General features: G+C 35.4%; 2 protein-coding genes across 2 annotated transcripts in view; both read left to right on the top strand.

Moving 5' to 3' along the window:
* The window catches only part of LOC137403707 (DNA polymerase zeta catalytic subunit-like), a 30,432-nt gene extending 26,305 nt beyond the window's left edge, over window positions 1–4,127 (top strand). Inside the window, exons 16-18 of the mRNA XM_068089718.1 lie at window positions 1,284–1,380; window positions 2,749–2,913; window positions 3,499–4,127. Of these exons, the coding sequence (XP_067945819.1) occupies window positions 1,284–1,380; window positions 2,749–2,913; window positions 3,499–3,651 (415 nt within the window). The 3' untranslated portion in view covers window positions 3,652–4,127. The remainder of the gene's footprint in view (window positions 1–1,283; window positions 1,381–2,748; window positions 2,914–3,498) is intronic.
* Window positions 4,128–8,361: 4,234 nt separating this feature from the next.
* LOC137404297 (mitochondrial coenzyme A diphosphatase NUDT8-like) lies at window positions 8,362–24,366 on the top strand. Its single transcript, XM_068090486.1, has 7 exons — window positions 8,362–8,403; window positions 17,662–17,713; window positions 18,145–18,231; window positions 19,322–19,482; window positions 19,874–20,006; window positions 22,282–22,362; window positions 23,769–24,366. The coding sequence occupies exons 2-7, from the start codon at window positions 17,666–17,668 to the stop codon at window positions 24,012–24,014; spliced, it is 756 nt and encodes a 251-aa protein (XP_067946587.1). The 5' UTR covers window positions 8,362–8,403; window positions 17,662–17,665; the 3' UTR covers window positions 24,015–24,366.
* Window positions 24,367–24,745: the final 379 nt, after the last annotated feature.

The raw sequence follows: 24,745 nt of genomic DNA, 5'->3' as shown, positions 1-24,745 counted from the left end.
CACATTGCTGTCAGTTGGAACACCTTTTTCAATCACATTGCTGTCAGTTGGAACACCTGTCAATCACATTGATGTCAGTCAGAACACTTGCCAATCACATTGCTGTCAGTTGGAACACCTGTCAATCACATTGCTGTCAGTTGGAACACCTGTCAATCACATTGCTGTCGGTTGGAACACCTTTTTCAATCACATTGCTGTCAGTTGGAACACCTGTCAATCACATTGCTGTCAGTTGGAACACCTTTTTCAATCACATTGCTGTCAGTTGGAACACCTGTCAATCACATTGCTGTCAGTTGGAACACCTGTCAATCACATTGCTGTCAGTCAGAACATTAAATAATCTTACTGCTGTCAGTTGGAACACCTGTCAATCACATTGCTGTCAGTTGGAACACCTGTCAATCACATCGCTGTCAGTCGTAACACCTATCAATTACCCCATTGTCACTCAAAACGCATGTCAATCACCACTATCAATAAGAGCATAACCAATCACCACATTATCAGTTGGAGCATTAGCCAATCGTTCTGCTATCAACCACAGCATCAGTCAAGTTCGAGGTCAGATATACAAGTTTCAAGAATGAAGCTACAACTCAAAATGTGTTGCTTCAATTTGCCTATCTAGATAATTTCCTTCAAAGTTCTTCCCTTGGCTACCGATGCATTTGTCCCACCTCTTCTGCCATGATGACTTGTGTACTCTTTAGAGCAGCATCTCCAACAGCAATGTGTAACATTTCAATTGTCTGAGTACTAGTTTTCCCTGATTTCACATAAAATTTAATGCAAATATGCTGTTTCAATAGATTAGACATTTCGATAAGTTTGTTAAAAACTCTCTAAAAGCAACTGACAGACCTTGACATAACGTGGGCTCATGTGACAAAGCTTTGTCATAATAATCTGAAATTTTCTGACAACACTCATGAAATGATTGCTAGCGAACGCTGCGATTGGTTTTTCTTTCGTGCAACTATACAGGTGTAATACAACTCCACTTTGGCAACTTCTGGATCAGATGTTGTAAATAGATGTTAGTCATAACACTTAGCCAGTCTCGCTGATAACAGTGGCGAAAACCATACAATCAATCTGCAATCAAGCAATTACTATCCAAACACACTATAATCAATCATAACATAAACTCAAATTCACCGCTATCACACTGCTGTCATTTAAAACACATGATTTTAGTCAGATGATCACACTGATGACAATATTGTCTAAGGCAGTGAACATGTCTGAAACATATTATATACATACTTGGTTTACAGAGCGTTTTCCTTGCTTGGAGTCAATGTGCAAAGTTGGTTTGAGGAACTACCTAAATCACACAAGATAGGAACTGTGAGCACTTCAAGCAGCGTTAAGGTTGGCCACGCTTACGCTTCTTTTCTTCCTTCAACATATTTTCATTTGCATGTACAGCATGTTTATAGCTGTACTCAGGTAATATTATCACCATTTCATAGGATCACTGCATACAGCTGTAGCTGTGTCCTGGTAGTGTCATCAATATCACCTTGTATTCCTGTTCAACTGTGCTCTGGTAGTGTCATCAATATCACATTGTAATTCTGTTCAACTGTGCTCCGGTAGTGTCATCAATATCACATTGTAATCCTGTTCAACTGTGCTCTGATAGTGTCATCAATATCACATTGTAATCCTGTTCAACTGTGCTCTGGTAGTGTCATCAATATCACATTGTAATCCTGTTCAACTGTGCTCTGGTAGTGTCATCAATATCACATTGTAATCCTGTTCAACTGTGCTCCGGTAGTGTCATCAATATCACATTGTAATCCTGTTCAACTGTGCTCTGGTCGTGTCATCAATATCACATTGTAATCCTGTTCAACTGTGCTCTGGTAGTGTCATCAATATCACATTGTAATCCTGTTCAACTGTGCTCTGGTAGTGTCATCAATATCACATTGTAATCCTGTTCAACTGTGCTCTGATGGTGTTATCAATATCACATTGTAATCCTGTTCAACTGTGCTCTGGTAGTGTCATCAATATCACATTGTAATCCTGTTCAACTGTGCTCTGGTAGTGTCATCAATATCACATTGTAATCCTGTTCAACTGTGCTCTGGTCGTGTCATCAATATCACATTGTAGTCCTGTTCAACTGTGCTCTGGTAGTGTCATCAATATCACATTGTATTCCTGTTCAACTGTGCTCTGATAGTGTCATCAATATCACATTGTAATCCTGTTCAACTGTGCTCTGGTAGTGTCATCAATATCACATTGTAATCCTGTTCAACTGTGCTCTGGTCGTGTCATCAATATCACATTGTATTCCTGTTCAACTGTGCTCTGGTAGTGTCATCAATATCACATTGTAATCCTGTTCAACTGTGCTCTGATAGTGTCATCAATATCACATTGTAATCCTGTTCAACTGTGCTCTGGTAGTGTCATCAATATCACATTGTAATCCTGTTCAACTGTGCTCTGGTAGTGTCATCAATATCACATTGTAATCCTGTTCAACTGTGCTCCGGTAGTGTCATCAATATCACATTGTAATCCTGTTCAACTGTGCTCTGGTAGTGTCATCAATATCACATTGTAATCCTGTTCAACTGTGCTCTGGTAGTGTCATCAATATCACATTGTAATCATGTTCAACTGTGCTCCGGTAGTGTCATCAATATCACATTGTAATCCTGTTCAATTGTGCTCCAGTAGTGTTGTCACCATATCATTGCATTACCACTTTTTTAGAGCACGCTGACTCAGTATTTCCAGTCAACTAGTTGTCACTTATGTCAAGGTGGCCAGCAAGCTAAAGTCTGTTACGACTGTCTAACAAAAGATGCTTGTAATACAGTTATAGCTTTGAACAGCATTGTCAGCAGGCAGCATAGCTTGGAACTTGCTATCCTCCAGGTTTGTGTGTGTAGCAGCTTTTCTGGTATTGTTCTATATATACCAGTTCAGTAGGTATTCCTTGTATAGTCCCTCCGTTTGTTTAGCAGTTCAGTATCGCACAACGGGGTTTATTGCATACAGTTTTGGAAAAGTTGGTTCAAGTGTACTACATATCCATTTAGATAGGTTAGTTTAAGCCTAGTTTCCATATACGCTGTAAGCATCGGTGGCAGTATCGCAGGGCTATCGGCGGTGAAATGGGATCATACGTGCCGAGTACTGCCAGTAGTCACCGGAGGTCAACACAAGAGTTCAGCGCGGTTCAACATTCGCGAGGGGCCACAGACAAAACATTCTCGAAGTGCATTGTACAAGTGAAGGTCAGCACTTTCGAAACGGCATGGCGAAAAGTCAATTTATGTGATAAACTGCGACACAGTTTTATGTGACCAGAAGCCACCGAGCCTAGCGTCGCAAGTGTTTTGCTGCACAAGATTACCGCCAGGGTCTCGCATTCAATATGGGAACTACACCTAAAGTGTACTACATATCTTTTCAGGTAGTCTAGTTGAAGTGTACCACATGATCTAGTGTGTATTATAGATGTGTCGCTGCTGTGCTAAAGTTCCCGATCAGAGGGTTCCGTGTATCTCATTCGATTGTCCTGTGCTCTACAAGAAGACTCAGCTTCACAATGATCGTATTCTCGCTGCCTCTCTTTCTGACCAATATCTTGGGAAGATCAATAACTTTTAGGGAGATGCCAGCAAAAGTCTTCCTTAACTTAATCGTCTTCTATCTTCAGCTGAAACCTGGTTTTGACAAGCAAACGCATCAATGTGTTTTTATAAAAAAAAGCTGAATTTCTCTCATATTCTGTCTTTATCAAATATGTAGCATTTGCCATCAACCAATCATGCTTAATATGAATACAGGCATGTTTCCTTGATCCTCAAGTCTCCTTCTCTCAGTATATGCAGGTGGTCGTTCTTGTCTTTCATTCTCCTTTTCATTCTCCTTTTTATAAACATTCTTATCTCTTACCTGTAATTGACATTTTATTGTGACTACTCAGTCAATCATTTGTATGCAATATTTAACTTTTTTACTCTTTACACTATTTATTTCATTTAGTAATTTATCTATGTGTACAAGCGTGTATGATTTATGTATATAATTGTACAGTCTGTAATATATGTATATATTTTTATAGATTTCCAATGTTCCAATAATTAAATCTATATATAAATTTCATTGTTTGTCATTTGTTGGTCAGTCCGTGTGTCCAGTTTAGTGACAACGTTGTAGGAATGAAAATCCCACATGTCACCGGATTTGAACTTTGAACCTCCAGTTTCGCAGACAGGCATTTATCCACTACATTGTCCAACTGTCTATACTATGAAATAATTTGTGCACATACTCAACCCACATGCCAATCATTCATGGCTTCACGCTTAACGCTTCATCTAGCATTATGCTAGAATTATTTGCCAGAAGAAAAATGCTCAACTCACATACATGGGCAGTACTCACTACATGTACATATATGGGTAGCAAGACTATTTCTATCGGTACAGAGCTGTAGTAGGCACTGAAGCAGGTACGGTATGAATTGCACATAAATAGACACAGTGCACAGAAAAAATAGAGTAGACTGAAATAACAAACACCTTCGTTTAAAAGTTAAAATGGTAGATATGTTGAGTAAAAGTAAATTTGCTGTGCAAAAACTTTTTTATTGCCTGCGCAATGCCGGGTATTTAACCACATGTTTTAATCTTCAGATGCATTTATTGCTTTATTTAAGAATTTTTTACAATGTATTTTATGAATAGCAATCACATGTGGTCACTGGTCCTCTGGGTGCTAGTTCATGTAAGAAATAGGGAAATAAATGACAATATCCTTATTATTCTTCATATCTAGCTCACTATGTCGGCTTTATTAGTATTTCTGTTTAACATATATTTTTTTATGTTATTTCCTGAACTATTTATCTTCATTTTGTTATGTTCTGCATTATGATTTGTTTACTGAAAGTTTTTATGAAGGTCAAGGTCGTTGTGTATTGTCAGCATAAAATGGCTAACAATACACAATGACATTGATCTTCATTGTCAGTTATAAATTAGCTAACCTTTACTACCAAATTTTACATCGTTCTAGAAACTCCCTCCATAACTTGACTTTTTCACACAAAAAAGCTGTGCGCAAAAATTTAAATATTTTGAACTATTCTTGCATCGGCTATATTTATGATAGCTATGATGTGAGATGAAAAAGGTGTAGTCCACTCTCTAAAAGCCTAACTTCTGCTGAGCAAGTGGATATAAAGTTTTCATATGTAGTATGAAATAGGATAGACGTTGCTATGGAAAACGTAAATTTTAACAATAATTTCTGTCAATATTTTTAATTTGCCACTTTAACTGCAGTTTTCCCTTTTTAATATATTGTTTACTGCAGCTCAGCTATCAAGACCGAATGAAACCAAAAATAACCAGTAGACATGATTTGTAAAATTACAGACAATGCAAAAGTGAAATTTGCCTGACATTGCTGGTTTTGTTGTGACAGGTGTCATATGTAAACCTGACATTGCTGGTTTTGTTGTGACAGGTGTCATATGTAAACCTGACAATAAAAAGGCTGATATATTAAATCGCTGAAGGAACATAAAAACAAAATGTTTATATTAATGTCAATAATTATCTAATCATCACATGTGCGAATTGTTTTCAAATTAATCATATACCTGTATAATAAAATGATTAAAACAAAGGAGCTAGGATACATTTCTCAAGTGAATTAGTGTTACAACTATCACCAGATGAAGGATAGAGAGGTCCAGATTCATGCAGTTCAGCAGCACCTAAAATTGTTACACAGATATCAAAACATACACCAAACTAGAACTTGGTTTCAGATGCAAAACCTGTCATAATTTGAGCTATATGCCAACTTGGGTAAAACTTGCGCTTTGACTTAAGCTTTAACAAGGTTATCTTCTCTTAAATTATAAAATTATACGCGTCATCTTGTAGGGAATCCTGTTCTCTTTCAAATACTGTCTAATACGGTAACCAATTAGACCTAAAAATAGTGGGAGCAGACTGTTGGTTTGGAGACTAGCAAGTTCCGTGCACATTTCATTGCCAAAGCAACTCTCTATTACACGGGCAGTTGAAGAAAGTTACTCCTGCATTACATGGGAGTTGTAAAACATTACCTGGACATGTAAAACTTTGTAGTTTAATTTTGTCGATCTATGTTTTGACAATGTTTGGAAAATGAAGATCCCACCCGTTTAGTGAACTTTGTGTAGCCTTAGAGCACTGACAAGTATACCACAAAAAGTTCAGGTTTTGCTCTAACTCACACTGCAGTGATAGAAGTGGCAACTCCATATTTAAAAGTTATTTACTTCTTCATAGTAAATAACTCCTATTATATGTGCTAGAGCGTCTTAGCTAAATTGTGTTTACTTACCAAACAAACAATTTATTGTATTCATAATGATAATTATATTTATAATACCATCAATTGCCAATTTTTTGTTCTTAGTAGTTATAAAAATTATAAACAGGCTTGTTTTATTCAAATTAATGAACAATCAATGGACAATGATGTTACAATGATTGTAACTAAAAGTGCAAGAAGTATGTAGTACAACATAAAAATTGAAGTACTTTACATTATAAAAACTGAATACACAAAGAGCATATTATACCACATAGAAAACCCTTCATAGTAATGTTAAAATAAAAATTATTAATTTTGAATAAACAGTCAAAGGAGCTAAGCTGTACTAGTACTATTGCAAGCTATGCCAGAGTAGTATTTTGTGTGCTATGGCTGACCTATACATGTTTATAACATATATACATAATATACTAGCCACCAAGCCTTAGTTCAGTAAAAATACAGAAAGCATCAAATTTCAGCAACGCTTAATGAATATTCTGAGCTAGTGTTCGCAAGGCCATTCGTTTGGTACCTAGCTGTACTGACTGTGAGATGGAGGGGTGTTTTTTACATAAAATATGAATTCTAACATTCACAAACTTTTTCACTAGTTTCTGTAATATAGGATGACAAGTTGGCAGTTCACATGGCATATCAATATTCTCCATGCATTTAGAACCAACAACGTGTCTAACAACGTGTTTATTTTTAAGATGAGGTTCAAAGTTTCTCACGACTGACTCTCCCTTTTTTAATAGAGCAAATGTGTCACCAGAAACTTCACACAAAGCACCTTCTTTAAAGTTTTTTAACCTGACCTGCAGTGTGGAATACTGGATGTGTTAGATGGGCCAGTGCAACAACTTTCACATACTTGCTTCAACTTTAGCAAACTCTGTAGACAATAGTCAGCTAGGTAATCTAGTGACTCTTCCGCTGATCTGATTTCCTCACATGTAACCAGCAGTATATTTATGAGCTGAGGCTCTGCAGTTGGTACTTCTATGGTAGATGGCAATAAATCTCCGAAGTACTCTCGTTCATTTTCTACGTAGTTGGAAGTTTTGGTCGGTTTGAGATACTCTGCCACAGTGATCAGTTTTAAAGCATATTTAAATTATCTAGCTGTTGGTACAGGAATTCTATATCTTACCAAGCTGAAAAGGCTCTCGACACAGTCTTGTGTCAACCTAGAGGTGAGTAAGAACTCCATCTTGTCAAGCATGTCATCACAAGTGTAGAGTACAGATCATGTGGATAGGTGAATACCAGCTTAGACTGGCTTCCATGCAAACTTGAATCCTATCCGCATTGACTGAACTATTTGTATAAAATCATCAAGAAATGAACGAGCATCAACATAAGCATCAAGTTTGTGTTTAGATAAAGCCATTACCAAATGTCGAGGGACATCAAACCAATGATCAACTGCAAACAGTAAAAACAACGTAAATCTTACCTGCCCACTTTAACAATACAGGCATTCCTTCTTCCAGGATCTTTTGGAAATTGAAACACCTGTAGGCCTAACTCTGATCTACCTGAGCATCCCACAGCCCAACAATAATTAAATATTATGATGAACATGCTGTTTAAATTACTATTAAATTTAATAATTATAAAAATAAATAAAAAAAGTGTTAACGCAAAGATTAAAATAATTCCTTTAATGTCAAGCTGTCAGATAGACAGAAGTTTGGTTTTAGCCTGGTGTAAAATTTATTAACCACAAATAAGATGTTAGTGCTACACATAAAAAGATTTTTGTGGTATATTAAAAGTTTAGAAAAATAGTGATTTCATGTGTGTAAGTCGTATTTCTGATTCAATACCACAATTTGTAACAGAACTTTGTATGATCACATGAGTTTGCTTGGAACGTTTGAAAATATTTAGACTTCCGGTAACGTAACTTTCTCTGAGCAATGCTGAGTGAAAGTGAAACTGTTGCCATTGCGCCAATTAAAAAATAGTCTCGTTTTCATATGTAAACACGGCAACATCCGTTGATCTCGAAAAGAGCAGCTCCTGGAAAAATTGGTAAGCTACCGCGGTTATTCGCCCTTTATCTAGAAGATACTAAATAAGAAATATCGAGGTCGCATTTTTCGTAGATTAGATAAAATAATTTTGATTTTTAATGTTAATTGCACAAATACCCAATAACAAACCTGGAAGAGTTTAGAATACTAGCCACCGATGAACAAACATCTCATTATTATGTATTGTTTGTCGTGATTTCTGTATCATACGAGTGTACCATGCTTTTAATGGACATAGGAACTGAAATCAACAAAATAATAAAAAGGTGTAATGATTTTTTTCTTTAGGATTGAAGTTCAATAACACTATAGGCAGAGCCTATAGTGTTATTGCTGCATTATTCAATGCTTTCCTCGAAAATGAATGCATACAATTAAATCTGTCGCTATCACATGGTTTTTGTGTCTTCATTGGGTTGTTTTTAGTACCAAAGAGCCTGACTTATTGCTAGCCAATCAGTGCCTAAATGTGTCCTTGTTAATACAGTAGTGTGAACTAGCTTACATGACATCTTAATTACTTACTGTTGCAAGGATTTGTTCCTTTTTGAGGTAATTCAAAGCTGGTTAAATAGTCTGTCATGAATTTTTTGACAGAAAAACTAGCATTGGCTAAGATATAAATGCAGTCAATTTCAAGGTTTTTCTATACCTCATGAGGCTTTTTGCAAAAATTTATGCCAACTATTCTATGCAGTTGTATCCTCACATGGCATTGCAGCAGCCCTCAAGGTTTACACTTCAGAAACGGCAAATGATAAATTTTATAGTCCAAGTGATTTCCATGTTTGACTAGCAAAAGATTTAGTTTGTACCCTGAAGGTAATCGAGTAAGTTCAACAACAATGAATTTGTATATATGAAAATGTTTACCTTTTGTTACAGTTAACACACAACTTACTCAATTGTTGAAAGCAATGTAATACAATAATACTGGCATGTTGATGGCTATTGTAACTTGCAAACATGTTCTTCATCTACTTTCCTTTGACATGTTATTAGGAGATTATGGATATATATAAGATATACAATATATAAATCTCAATGTTTGTCTTTTTCTGTTGTCACTGTCCAGCTGTAGCGATTAAAACTGGCAATAAACAATCTCCACATTACTGTAATTGAACTCGCGATGATTGCAACTGTAAGTATGCAAACACCCACACCTAACCACAAGGCCAAGTCTTTCTTATCTTGTTTAGCTCACCTACGGTATCCTTATCTACAGCATCTGTGGTATCCTTGTCGCGATTAAAGCTAAATATGTACGGTTTATTATGAATTAATATTACCTTTTGCGTTTGTTTTTTTTTTGAACTTTTTTAGAAGCCATTTAAAAATCCATTATTCATTTTTTGTTTGTAATTTTCAATCGTGCCTTTTTAATTTTAAATGTTCCATTGCAGTGGAGCTGTAACACCACAATTTCAGTCTTTAATTTCTGCTTATCGCAAAGAGTAATCGCTAAAAATTGTAAAACTAAAAAATGTTCACATGGACATTCTCGAGTAGGATTTGCCTCTACATTCTCTCTCGGTTCAGTCAGACAAAGTATCCTTGTACGTTTCACTGATGTATTTAATTTTCATATCTCATTTTGACATTTGTGCCAGTATCGACTATCGAGAGGTACCAGTATCGTCGTATTCAAAATTTTGATTGATAGCTTCTGCCGCAACAGTAACCTTTTTTATACACACACTTCTATGTATTTCTTAATATTATTAATTCAACATATTCGTGATTTTTATTTTGTTTTATCAGTTCATTTTAATTGTATTAGTATCAATTCACTTGTCATTTTAATCGTAACAAATCACATTTTATATAGCCATTACTGGCTAATTATTTTACATTTAAACACCTTTAAAGTTGTTTTACTTTTTCTTTTAGTTTATTTGAACTGCACAAAACACTCTTCTCATGATATGAAGTTTAAAAGTTAGAATGGTAAATGTTGTATATGTTGAGTAAAAATAAATTTTCTGTGCAAATATTTTTTATTACCCAGGACCATTGCCCAATGCCCATTGCCCAGGCAATGTCGGGCATATAGTGTACAACATATATATTGTGCATGCTATATTATATATGCAATATAGGCATACTGTATATATGTATGTATATGTGTGTATATATATATTTAAATATATCTGTTTATATGCATATTAGGTGAATGCCCGGCGTTGCTCTGGTAAAAAAAACTTCTTTGCACAAAACGTTTATTTTTATTGAACATATACAACATTTACCATTCTAACTTTTAAACTTCATATTACGAGAAAAGTGTTTTGTGCAATTCAAATAAATTAAGAGAAAAACTAAAACAACTGTAAAAGTGTTTAAATGTGAAATAATTAAGCAAGTAATGGCTACAATTAATACAAACTGATAAAACAAAATAAAAATCACGAATATGTTGAATTAATAATAATGATGAATGCATAGAAGTGTGTGTATAAAAAGGTTAGTGTTGCAGCAAAATTTATCCATCAAAACTTTTAATACGATGATACTGGTTCTTCTCGATACAGGTATAAGCGTGAAAATAAGATATATCAAAATTAAACACATCAGCGAAGCGCACGAAGGTACTTTGTTTGACTGAATGGAGAGAGAATGCAGAGTTAAATCCTACTCGAGAGTTTCTATGTGAACAGTTTCTAGTTTTGCAATTTCTAGTGAATACCATTTGAAGTTTGAAATTGTGCCGTTGTAGTCACACTTAAAATTGAATTGGCACATTTGATAATTACAAATTAAAAAAGGTAATAATTATAATTTTTTTTAAAAATCAAAGAAATCAAATACAAAAGGTAATCTATTTAAAGAAAAGCAGATTTAGTTTGTATTTAATGATTGTGGAACACAAGCTAAGCACCAAGAAATCCCTATAAATTTATGTGCTATAATTAAAATCAAGGAAATCATAGTGTAGCTAAAAACAAGTCTTCTGAGCAGATGAAATAAATTAGGAGAGAAAATATATGTAGATGTGAACTAAATAGCAATTATGTAAACTACAAAACAGATAATTTGGTAATAATACAATTAATAATACCATTAATAATACAATTAATACAAAGTGAGAAAATCAAATAAAAATCGTTATTTCGTCGTAATCAGTACAACAATCACTAGATTTTTATTTCGAGAGAAATTTTTGTTGATATAGTACGGTGGGAAACAAAGTCGCCCTAGTATGGTGAGGATGAAAAAGTGTCTTGTTTTATAAAGTTAAGCAAAAAATAATTTATAACAGGGGCATCGTAACCCATAGGCGCAATGTATCAATCAATACGTCATTTAGCATGTGAAATCGGGTAAAGGGTATACAGTATATAGTATATAGTAAGGGCTATGGAATCGTAAGGACCTTTGTAGACTTGTGGTTAGATGATTGGTTTGCAAATATGTGGTTTTAATCTTGATGAGTTCAAATCCAGCGTGATGCTAGCTTTTCATTCCAATAGATATAGCTGGACACACCGATTTACAGAATCACAGAATAACAGACACACAATCACTGAGATTTATATATACAAATATATATACAGTAAAACCTCTAATTGAACGCCATTGCGCTCTATTTTTCAACCCTTTCTCTATAATGGCGGTCAATTGGAGGTGGGTGATGCGAATTTTGCCTATATTTTGCCCTCTCTTTCCGGCGGAGCAATATCAAACCTTTTGGATGCAATAAATCTGCTAACTTACCTGCTAACTTGCCAAAGATCTCTTGATAAATATGCATTGAGGAACGGAGAAATACCTCTACCAGTTGATATCTATTGCTTGCAATAAATCTGCGATGATATTATAGCTTGTGTCTAGCTTTGCAATTTTTTAGAGCTTTCAATTTTTATTTTATGTTAAATTTGAAGATTTATTTTTATTTTATATCTATATTTACTAATTTTGCATAAAAGCTCATTGCATTCATTGATATCTGATTGCTAGTTTGCAGCCAAAAATAGCTTGTTATGTGTAATAGAAGAGGAGTCACGAGCGTCGATCCATTGTAAGATCAGATTACCACAATGATACTATCAAATAATATGCTATAAATCTGAAAATTTGTAAGTTATATAATGATAATCTCTCAAATGCTGCAAATATATATTCATGAACGAGTGACATAAACAAACCATATTTTTATTACAAGCAGAAACAAAAAGTGAAGTTTTTAAAACAAAAATATTTGCATCGTTCACTCGGATAGCTGCGTTCTTATTGTTGCTTTTGATGGAACGAACATCTTGTGGTTGTCCAATACCTTCCACAATCTTTTCAGATCTCAACTCTTTTCCGGCACTGCTGAACTAGTCGATATGGCACCCAAAGAATTTTTTAGCAGAGCAAAACTTTTACGCGTTGCATTTAGCACAAATGCAATGCGTAAAAGTTTTGCTCACTTAACGTAGCCTTTGGCCTAAAACTAATCGCTCATCTACCATTGTAAATGTAAACCGTTTTTATATACATGTATTTTGAAGTATCAAGATCGTGTTAACCAAAGAACTACTATTAGCCAGATACAGTTATTGATTATTTCTAGGGTGTTGCTTTCAAAGTTTTTAACGAAAAAAAGTGCAACGCTTTGGAATTAGACAACAAGATAATTGATTGTTATTGATGTTAACAATTCATTATTAATAGGATTCTGTGGACACTTTTTTACTGATCACGTGACATTATGGGTTCATAAAGATCAAAGATTGTCAAAATAGCCATCAAATGGAGGCGGCGTTCAAATAGAGGGTGGTGCTCTATTTTTCAACCCTTGTCTCATGGTGGCAGTCAAATAAAGGTGGTGTTTAAATAAAGGTGGCTTTCAATTAGAGGTTTTACAGTATAAATATATATACACATATGTCTAAACTGTAAAACCTCTAATTGAATGCCACCAATTTACAAATATACCAGCATACCAATATACATATATACCTATATATATATTTCTCAAAGTCTGTCAGTGTGTTCGTCGGAAATCCGGCTATAGATCTTAAAATCTTGGAATAAATATTCCGTACCGAAGAGGATTCGATCTCAGACCAAGCCATTCACCAGTCTCACGCCTTGACCACTAGACTACGGAAGTCAAATTGCTAGCCTGCCAATATAAGTCATTATATCAGAGCAATACCTAACTGCTTTGCGTATGACGCGGGTCATAGCATAATGTCACGAGAAGCTGTTCGCTCACATTATTAAACTGGCTAATAGCAAAACTCTCACTACTTCTCATTGTTTATAAGACAAAAAATTTCTCATGATATGTAGTTAGAAAGTTAAAATGGCAAATGTTGTTATTTGTTAAATACAAATCAATTTTCTGTCTAAATACTCTTCTATTACACGGGCTACGCTGGGTGGCACAGCTAGTATATACATGTATATATATATAAAATTGTTTCCTCACCCCGGATACCCAGTATGGGTGGTAAATTCTGCTCTAACTCGGGCCTCCTACCAGAGACCTGGGAGTTTGAGCACTCGCCTCAAGATCTTAGCTGTTCCCAATAGCGCACTTTTCTGCAACTCACCTGAGTTGATTGTTGTTGGTATTTGGGCAAGCCACATTTTATGCGCCGGTGTTATTGCGCCCAGTGCCCCAATGACTACTGGTATTACAGTTGTTCTTACATTCCGGCATTTTTCAATCTCTTCTCCAAGAGGGAGATATTTCTCTACCTTTTCTTTTTCTTTGCCGGCTATATTGTAGTCATTGGGTACTGCTATATCTATTATAGTAGCCCTCTTGTTTTCCCTGCCTACCACCACTATATCTGGTTGGTTTGCTAGGACATGCTTGTCAGTTCGGATGTAGAAGTCCCAGAGGATCTTAGCGCGGTCATTTTCATTGACCTTACCAGGAGCTTCCCACCAGTGTTGTGGTTTATTAAGGCCATACTCATCACATAGACTTCTATACACAACACCTGCAACATGATTATGCCGCTCAGTGTATGCGTTTTCTGCTAGCTGCTTGCATCCACTGATGATGTGTTGGATGGTCTCAGGCGCATCTTTGCACAGTCTGCATCTAGGATCGTCTCTAGTGTGATAGATTTTTGTTTGGAGTTGCCTTGTTGGGAGCACTTGCTCCTGGGCTGCCATGATTAGCGACTCTGTATTGGCCGTTAGGTTTCCTTTGTTCAGCCACATATATGTCTGGTGAAGATCGCCAACCTTAGATATTTGTTGGTGGTAAGCACCATGAAGAGGTTTTGTGTGCCAGTCAATTTTCTCATCATCAGGGCGTAGGTCCGTTGTAAGAGCAGCCGATTGAAATTCAGCTAGCAACTTATCTGAAATGGCCATGGAGGCTGCATATGCTTTGATGCTTTGCTCCTCTTCTTTCACTGTCTGCTGTACACTTTTGAGTCCCCTACCGCCATTTTTCCTATCAAGATACAATCTAGTAGTGTCAGATTTTGGGTGGAGTGCTCCATGCATGGTCAGCAGTTTACGAGTTGCTATATCTGTTTCTTTGATGGCTTCCTCAGTCCACTTTATTATGCCTGCTGGATATCTTATTACTGGCAGTGCGTAGGTATTTATTGCCATGACTTGGTTCTTGGCATTGAGCTGGCTCCGTAAGACCTGCCGAAGGCGTTTCTTGTATTCTGTAATGGCTTTGTGACATACCTCGGCTTTGTGGTTGATGTTGCTTTGCATAATCCCCAAGTACTTGTACCCTTCTTCTATATCTTTAATGGTACCATTTGGCATTCTTAGGCCATCTGTGAACATAGAATGGCCTTTTTTAAGAATTAGCATATATAATATATATATATATATATATATATATATATATATATATATATATATATATATATATATATATATATATATAATAGATAAGTTGTCAGGCCTACTGCTAACAGCACTCTACGCTCTAAAAAGTGCGGAGTGTTATAACTAACTAGAGTGTGGAATAGGTTAATGTTACTTATCTTTGTTCCAGATTGATGTTTTATTCTGGGGTCACGACAGGTCTGTTTCGTGCTGGTGCACTCTTCAGGTGACTTGTGTTGAATGGCGGGTGGAGTTGCCTCTCCTGATGTTGTTGGTGGTGTCTGTAGCTCCGCCTCTGCCTGGATCGTATTGGCTGAGTAGGTATTTCTTGGAGTGTCTGCATGTATTGTTTATTTCATTTCTTTTGTTTAAGGTGGCTGTTTCTGGCCTGCAAATGATGTAATATTTTTCACTAAGGCACAGATGACATTTCTTTGTTTGGTTTGAATAAGGTCTAGCTTTCTGCATAATTTTCCATTTAATCCTGTAGCTTGCATTGTCATTCTTAAGTTTCCAGATGTGTTTACTAAGTTCTGTGCTGTTTTGCTTGTCACTGTGTGTGAAAGAGGCTGTGTGGTTTCTAAATCTGGATTTGAAGTCGGTTGTGCATAGTCCTATGTAGGTGCTCTCGGTGCCCGTATCTTCTCTAGTCACTATGGCCTGGTATATTATGTTTGTGGTTAAGCAGTTTCCATCTAGTGGGCAGTTGTTCCTTACTCTACAATTGCAGGCCCTGTTTGTAGTTGTGCTCTGAAATTAACCATCGAAGCTAATAAAAAGTCTGTAAATTTCCTTGACGTAACCTTTAACCTTAATGCAAACACTTACTCACCCTATGCCAAACCTAGCAATACAACACTCTATGTCCACAAAAACAGTAACCACCCACCTACTGTAATAAAAAATCTACCACACAACATTAATTTGCGACTAACTACACTGTCCAGTAATGAGCATGAATTTAGCAAAGCAGCACCCCCTTACCAAAAAGCACTCAATGACAGTGGTTATAACCATACACTTAAATATAAACACATCCCGACCCAGCCAGCGACTAACAAGAGACAGCGTAAGCGACCCGTAACATGGTACAACCCCCCTTTTAACGCCGACGTACAGACAAATATAGGCAGAAAATTTATAAACATTATAGATACATGTTTCCCGCCTACCCATTCACTGCACAAAGTATTTAACAGACACACACTAAAACTCAGCTACTCTTGCATGCCGAACATGAAACAGCACATAGATTCACACAACAGACGCCTGCTGAGCAGCCAGCAGAGCACAACTACAAACAGGGCCTGCAATTGTAGAGTAAGGAACAACTGCCCACTAGATGGAAACTGCTTAACCACAAACATAATATACCAGGCCATAGTGACTAGAGAAGATACGGGCACCGAGAGCACCTACATAGGACTATGCACAACCGACTTCAAATCCAGATTTAGAAACCACACAGCCTCTTTCACACACAGTGACAAGCAAAACAGCACAGAACTTAGTAAACACATCTGGAAACTTAAGAATGACAATGCAAGCTACAGGATTAAATGGAAAATTATGCAGAAAGCTAGACCTTATTCAAACCAAACAAAGAAATGTCATCTGTGCCTTAGTGAAAAATATTACATCATTTGCAGGCCAGAAACAGCCACCTTAAACAAAAGAAATGAAATAAACAATACATGCAGACACTCCAAGAAATACCTACTCAGCCAATACGATCCAGGCAGAGGCGGAGCTACAGACACCACCAACAACATCAGGAGAGGCAACTCCACCCGCCATTCAACACAAGTCACCTGAAGAGTGCACCAGCACGAAACAGACCTGTCGTGACCCCAGAATAAAACATCAATCTGGAACAAAGATAAGTAACATTAACCTATTCCACACTCTAGTTAGTTATATATATATATATATATATATATATGAAGGATTATCGCATCATTTGAAAAATTGCTCAATAGTAAAACTAGAGCTGACTAAAATCAAATTTGAGTAAAAGTTACCAACATGGTTAAAGCATTTTACTACTAAATAGTTTCATGCATAGTATGTGCACTCTTCAGGTAAAATGACCTAAGGTTGGTAAAATGTATAAACGCAAGCTAAGCAATTATAGGTTTAAAATAAATAGGATTAAAAGACACTATAAACGAATGTTGTATGGTAACAGAATTCATGTAATGTGATCCAGTCTGTGCTTTCGTTTATACATTTTACCAACCTTTGGTCATTTTACCTGAAGAGTGCACCTACTATGCACGAAACTATCTAGTGGTAAAATGCTTTAACCATTTTGGGAACTTTGACTCAAATTTGCTTATATATATATATATAGCTACACGTATATATGTTATATATATATGTATATAACATATATGCTACTGTTATAGATTTATGTTTATTGATGTGATGCAATGATTATTCTGTATAATTTCAGGAAGATGAGCTCTCTAACTTTCAGACTACCCATGAAGTTGCAGGAATTAACTGTAAGTGTTTTCTAGCCAACTTTCTTTCTAATAGAGCTTATTATGCCTGTTGCACCGAAACAGATGCTAGGTTGTCTCTAAAGTTCAGTCACTTCAGCCAACGATTATTTTTTTTAATTTTCTAATGAATAAAAATGAAATTCTTTTCACTTACCAGTAAAACTTTGCATGAAACTTTCAGGCCAAGTTTGGGCAAAACTCACAATGAGTCAACCTAACTCTGGCGATTACATACCTTCCTATTTTATAGTAGAGCTCTTTCTACAGACAGAGTAGGGCTAGATAAAGCAGGAAGAACCAGAGGTCAAGGTAAACGAGTTTAAGGATGACGGAGTCGATTTAAAAGCATAGAAATATGATGGAAAGATATTAGGAAATAGAGTTGTGAGATGGCCAGTGAGATGAGTTTCATTTTGTGTATCCTACTGCAGGTAGTGGGCTGTATAAGAAGGACAGGCAGCAGTCTAGATCGTGTTGACCTTCTCTCTGAAAGTAATAAAAAGAGATGCAAAGCTCAAGTGAGTCTCTTTGTTAAATACTGGTATTGAAACTCTGATAGTAGACATTTTATTTGGATGCCTTTATCATTATAATATAATAAGCTACCTATGATTACTGGTATGTATATCATATAAACTATAACATGATACTCTACTTATGATTACTGGTATGTATATCATATAAACTATAACATGATACTCTATCTATGATTACTAGTATGTATATCATATAAACTATAACATGATACTCTACTTATGATTACTGGTATGTATATCATATAAACTATAACATGATACTCTATCTATGATTACTAGTATGTATATCATATAAACTATAACATGATACTTTACCTATGATTACTGGTATGTACATCATATAAACTATGACATGATACTTTACCTATGATTACTGGTATGTACATCATATAAACTATAATGTGATACTCTACCTATGATTACTGGTATCGATATCATATAAACTATAACATGATACTCTACCTATGATTACTAGCATGTATATCATATAAACTATAACATGATACTTTACCTATGATTACTGGTATGTACATCATATAAACTATAACGTGATACTCTACCTATGATTATTAGTATGTATATCATATAAACTATAACATGATACTTTACCTATGATTACTGGTATGTACATCATATAAACTATAACATGATACTCTACCTATGATTATCAGTATGTATATCATATAAACTATAACAAGATAATCTACCTATGATTACTGGTATGTACATCATATAAACTATAACATGATACTCTACCTATGATTATCAGTATGTATATCATATAAACTATAACATGATACTCTACCTATGATTACTAGCATGTACATCATATAAACTATAACATGATACTCTCCCTATGATTACTAGTATGTATATCATATAAACTATAACAAGATAATCTACCTATGATTACTAGTATGTATATCATATAAACTATTACATGATACTCTACCTATGATTACCGGTATGTATATATTACCTTATAAGCTGAACCATTCATTTTTGTTATGTTTGTGGCTTATGGCACAGTATGCAGCTTTGATACCTATTAATTCTTGCCTTCGCAATGTAGTTACAAGCCTTGAAGAGCTCATTAAAGACAAAAAAATCTGAGGATAGTGGAGTCAGCAAGCAAGCCGCTGTGCTCATACCAATGTGTTTCGTAGATTGTCAGCCCTCCATTGTGTTTACTCTCAGATCAAATAATCTACGAAACCACGCTGGCCAAATCAGGTATAAATGATAATATGATAAATGATGTAATACTAGTACTATAGTATCACCTGTATAATATACTTGTAGTACTATAGTATCACCTGTATGATTTTCTTGTAATACTAGTTACTACAATTTAGACAAAGGAAGTGACTGCTATTGTGTGAATATATTGTGCAAGTATGTGCGAAAAAAGTTGTCATAGACAGCTCTAGTTGTCTTTTCTTGATTTATTCAAATGGGCGCAGGTAATCATCAAAATTATTTCTTATATACTTTCTTTTTTAGTATCGTTGCATCCAGCACACCATCTTATCTTTTAATCATAATTATTGTACATAGGGACATTCACAGCCATAGATTTTCCTTCATCTGATATTCATTGACGATAATTTCCCATGCCTATTAGCTTTCCTGGAGGTATGGTGAGCGAAGGTGACACTGATTCTGTGGCTACAGCACTGCGGGAAAGCGAGGAAGAATTAGGACTAGATTTAGGAAATGTTGATGTCTGGGGTCCTATGCTACCATTGCCTTACAGGGTATGTTCTTATGCTACCATTACCTTACAGGGTATGTTCTTATGCTACGATTACCTTACAGAGTATGTTCTTATACTACTATTACCTTACAGAGTATGTTCTTATACTAACATTACCTTACAGAGTATGTTCTTATACTACTATTACCTTACAGGGTATGTTCTTATACTACCATAACCTTACAGGGTATGTTCTTATACTACTATTGCCTTACAGGGTATGTTCTTATACTACGATTACCTTACAGAGTATGTTCTTATACTACTATTGCCTTACAGGGTATGTTCTTATACTACCATTACCTTACTGGGTATGTTCTTATACTACTATTACCTTACAGAGTATGTTCTTATACTACCATAACCTTACAGGGTATGTTCTTATACTACCATTACCTTACAGGATATGTTCTTATACTACCATTACCTTACAGGGTATGTTCTTATACTACCATTACCTTACAGGGTATGTTCTTATACTACTATTACCTTACAGGGTATGGTCTTATATGACCATTACCTTACAAGGTATGTTCTTATACTACCATCACCTTACTGGGTATGTTCTTATACTACCATTACCTTACAGGGTATGTTCTAATACTACTATTACCTTACAGGATATGTTCTTATACTACCAATACCTTACAGGGTATGTTCTTACACTACCATTACCTTACAGGGTATGTTCTTATACTACTATTACCTTACAGGGTATGTTCTTATACTACTATTACCTTACAGGATATGTTCTTATACTACCATTACCTTGCAGGGTATGTTCTTATACTACCATTACCTTACAGGGTATGTTCTTATACTACCATTACCTTACAGGGTATGTTCTTATACTACCATTGCCTTACAGGGTATGTTCTTATACTACCATTACCTTACAGGGTATGTTCTTATACTACTATTACCTTACAGGGTATGTTCTTATACTACCATTACCTTACAGGGTATGTTCTTATACTACCATTACCTTACAGGGTATGTTCTTACACTACCATTACCTTACAGGGTATGTTCTTACACTACCATTACCTTACAGGGTATGTTCTTATACTACTATTACCTTACAGGGTATGTTCTTATACTACTATTACCTTACAGGATATGTTCTTATACTACCATTACCTTGCAGGGTATGTTCTTATACTACCATTACCTTACAGGGTATGTTCTTATACTACCATTACCTTACAGGGTATGTTCTTATACTACCATTGCCTTACAGGGTATGTTCTTATACTACTATTACTTTACAGGGTATGTTCTTATACTACCATTACCTTACAGGGTATGTTCTTATACTGCCTTTACCTTACAGGGTATGTTCTTATACTACCATTACCTTACAGGGTATGTGTTTTTACTACCATTACCTTACAGGGTATGTTCTTATACTACCATTACCTTACAGGGTATGTTCCTATACTACCATTACTTTACAGGGTATGTTCTTATACTACTATTACCTTACAGGGTATGTTCTTATACTACCATTACCTTACAGGGTATGTTCTTATACTACCATTACCTTACAGGCTATGTTCTTATACTACTATTACCTTACAGGGTATGTTCCTATACTACCATTACTTTACAGGGTATGTTCTTATACTACTATTACCTTACAGGGTATGTTCTTATACTACCATTACCTTACAGGGTATGTTCTTATACTACTATTACCTTACAGGGTATGTTCTTACACTACCATTACCTTACAGGGTATGTTCTTATACTACTATTACCTTACAGGGTATGTTCTTATACTACCATTACCTTACAGGGTATGTTCTTATACTACCATTACCTTACAGGCTATGTTCTTATACTACCCTTACCTTACTATTACCTGATTATTTTTCCTCATGAACCTTACATTTACAAAGTTCGAGTTCTATGTCTCGTTTGCAAGTGCTTTACAAGTAGCTCTTTCTTGTTCTTGGAGTGTCTATGCAAATGCAAGATGAGGCAGAAGTTTTTGACAATTGATGTAATAATAGCATACGATCATATCATATAATATATCATACAGTTGTTGAGTAGTGAGCAGTGCATAGTTAAATTAAAAAGAGGTATCAGTGGCAGAGCATAGGTCATAGGTCATAGCAGAGATGCCACATGGTTTACAAGTGACAATCTCTTGCTGACTGCTGAAAGCAGTAACTATTCAATAATCCAGGTCTATAAATTATTTGCCGGTAGACTTGTACAATTGTACAATTTTTTGCTTTGGTTTCATGACATTTTCACTCATATTTTAGACTGGCGATGTGCAGATAACTCCAATTCTAGCTAATTTAGGAAAAATTGATGTGGAAAATTTTGAGCTCAACTACGATGAGGTATGTCTGAGAACCATCAGTGAATTTATCTAATTTTGTTTTCTAAAGTACGTCTAGTAATTACAGAATTAACGCTATAGTAATGTCAAAGGTGCAGAGATATGACACACTGACAAGCTGTAGCCGTAGTGACATACTGACATGCTGTAGCCATAGTGGCATACTGAAAAGCTGTAGCCGTAGTGACATACTGACATGCTGTAGCCATAGTGACATACTGACAAGCTGTAGCCGTAGTGACATACTGACATGCTGTAGCCATAGTGACATACTGTAGCTGTTGTGACATACTGACATGCTGTAGGCATAGCGACATACTTACATACTATATCAGTAAGGACATGCAAACATACTGTATCAGTAATGACATGCTGACATACTGTATCAGTTATGGCATGCTGACATACTGTATCAGTTATTACATGCTGACATACTGTATCAGTTATGACATGCTAACATACTGTATCAGTAATGACATGGTGACATACTGTATCAGTTATGACATGCTGACATACTGTATCAGTAATGACATGTTGACATACTGTATCAGTTATGACATGGTGACATACTGTATCAGTTATGACATGCTGACATACTGTATCAGTAATGATATGCTGACATACTGTACCAGTAGGGACATGTTAACATACTGTATCAGAAATGACATGCTGACATACTGTATCAGTAATGACATGCTGACATACTGTATCAGTATTGACATGCTGACATACTGTATCAGTAATGACATGCTGAAATACTGTATCAGTCATCTAGAGCAGGGGTCAGGAACGTTTTTGACTGAGAGAGCCAAAAACACCCACATGTTTCAAAATTTAATTCTTAGATACCCGTATGTATATTTCAAATTTCGAAAACAAAATTGAAAAGCAAGACCAGCAAATTTAGTATGTTTAAACAATTTTAGAGTTCAAATTACAATTTTTTCTTTTTGCCGTTTTTTGGTTTGAAGGGTTTACCTTTTGGTCTAAAACTGACTAGTGCGGTCTCTGTTCAGCCAGCGCAGAGAGTAGTACAGAAAGCACTAGAAACTCTCATAACTAGAAACTGCTGCGAGCGCCACATCAAAAAGTTGCAAATGAAAATATAACTTTATTAAACTGACGTTATTTTTCATTTCGATTTTTATTACTGTAATTTCAGCATTATTTGCATTATTATGTTGATTAAATTAACAGCCAATTTATGGATTATTTCTCCACTGATTTATCAAAGGGCCAGATGCAATCATCAAAAGAGCCACATATGGCTTAAGAGCCATAGGTTACCCCTGCCCCTACCTCTAGAGGTTATAGCCTGCGCTTGTCATCCAACCTGTTTTCAGTGCCCTGCTGTTATTTTAGTTTGATCGCATCTTTCATATGTAATTACAAATCTTTTATTTTCAGGTTGATTGCGTCTTTACACGAGACATTCTCTCTCTTTGTTCAGCAAAGAACTTTGCTCAGACAACATATTCACCTCCACCAGCAGGGGGCTATACAACCCCCATATTTTTGGGCGGTAATTACAAAATATGGGGGCTAACAGCCATCATACTGCATCAGACACTCAATCTTATAGCTCCAGGTTTGTATACCAACAGACTTGTACACCCGAGAACTATCGGCAAGGCAACACAACTCCATAACTAGTAAATTTTATAACATTACATTTTTTGTATATTTTTCTAATTTGATAGTTTATAGTGAATGTCTTTATTTTTATTTGGTTTTACAGTTTCCTTCATGTCATTGATGCATTCTACCGTTCCATGTATACATACACTTTAACACGCATCACCGTTTCTATTTATATAAAGCTTCTTGTAGTTTCTGCTTTTGACAAACTGCAGTAATAGTTTTATGTTTTCCACATACTTGGGTGATCATATCATAGATCTGATCAAATCATAGATTTGATCAGATGATCATCACGATGAGGAAATCAGATGATTTCTTTTTTTTGTAATTTTTACATTTAGTTAATAAACTAACTAATATATAAAGCACATCTTTACATATATTTTTCGTTTCAGAGCCTCCTATATGTAATTCAAGCCTCACAAAATTTTCGGAGTCGTCTTCTAGCTGGATGGATAATGACAAACCAGACAGTGAATAAGAATTTATTGTTTTGACTAATTATGACTCTCTTGAAAAAGATATTGTAGTTTTATTGCTGGTTATTTGTTTATTTATTGCCATGCTTCTACACACATTAAGAAAGGTCTCTCGAAGTAATGATAAGTTTTATCAGAATATATTTTTAGACGAACATTACTGATGTTAATGTTGTTTAAGTTTTTGTTTAGCATCCATTTTTAAACTTATTAGCGAATATTTGAAAATTAAAGAAAGCAATACAAAAGTGTACATGTCTTTTT

This window comes from Watersipora subatra, chromosome 9 (assembly GCF_963576615.1).
Source record: "Watersipora subatra chromosome 9, tzWatSuba1.1, whole genome shotgun sequence".
In the NCBI taxonomy this organism is placed as follows: Eukaryota; Metazoa; Bryozoa; class Gymnolaemata; order Cheilostomatida; family Watersiporidae; genus Watersipora; species Watersipora subatra.
Note: the sequence above shows the minus strand (reverse complement) of the source record. Positions and strands in the feature narration are given on the sequence as shown.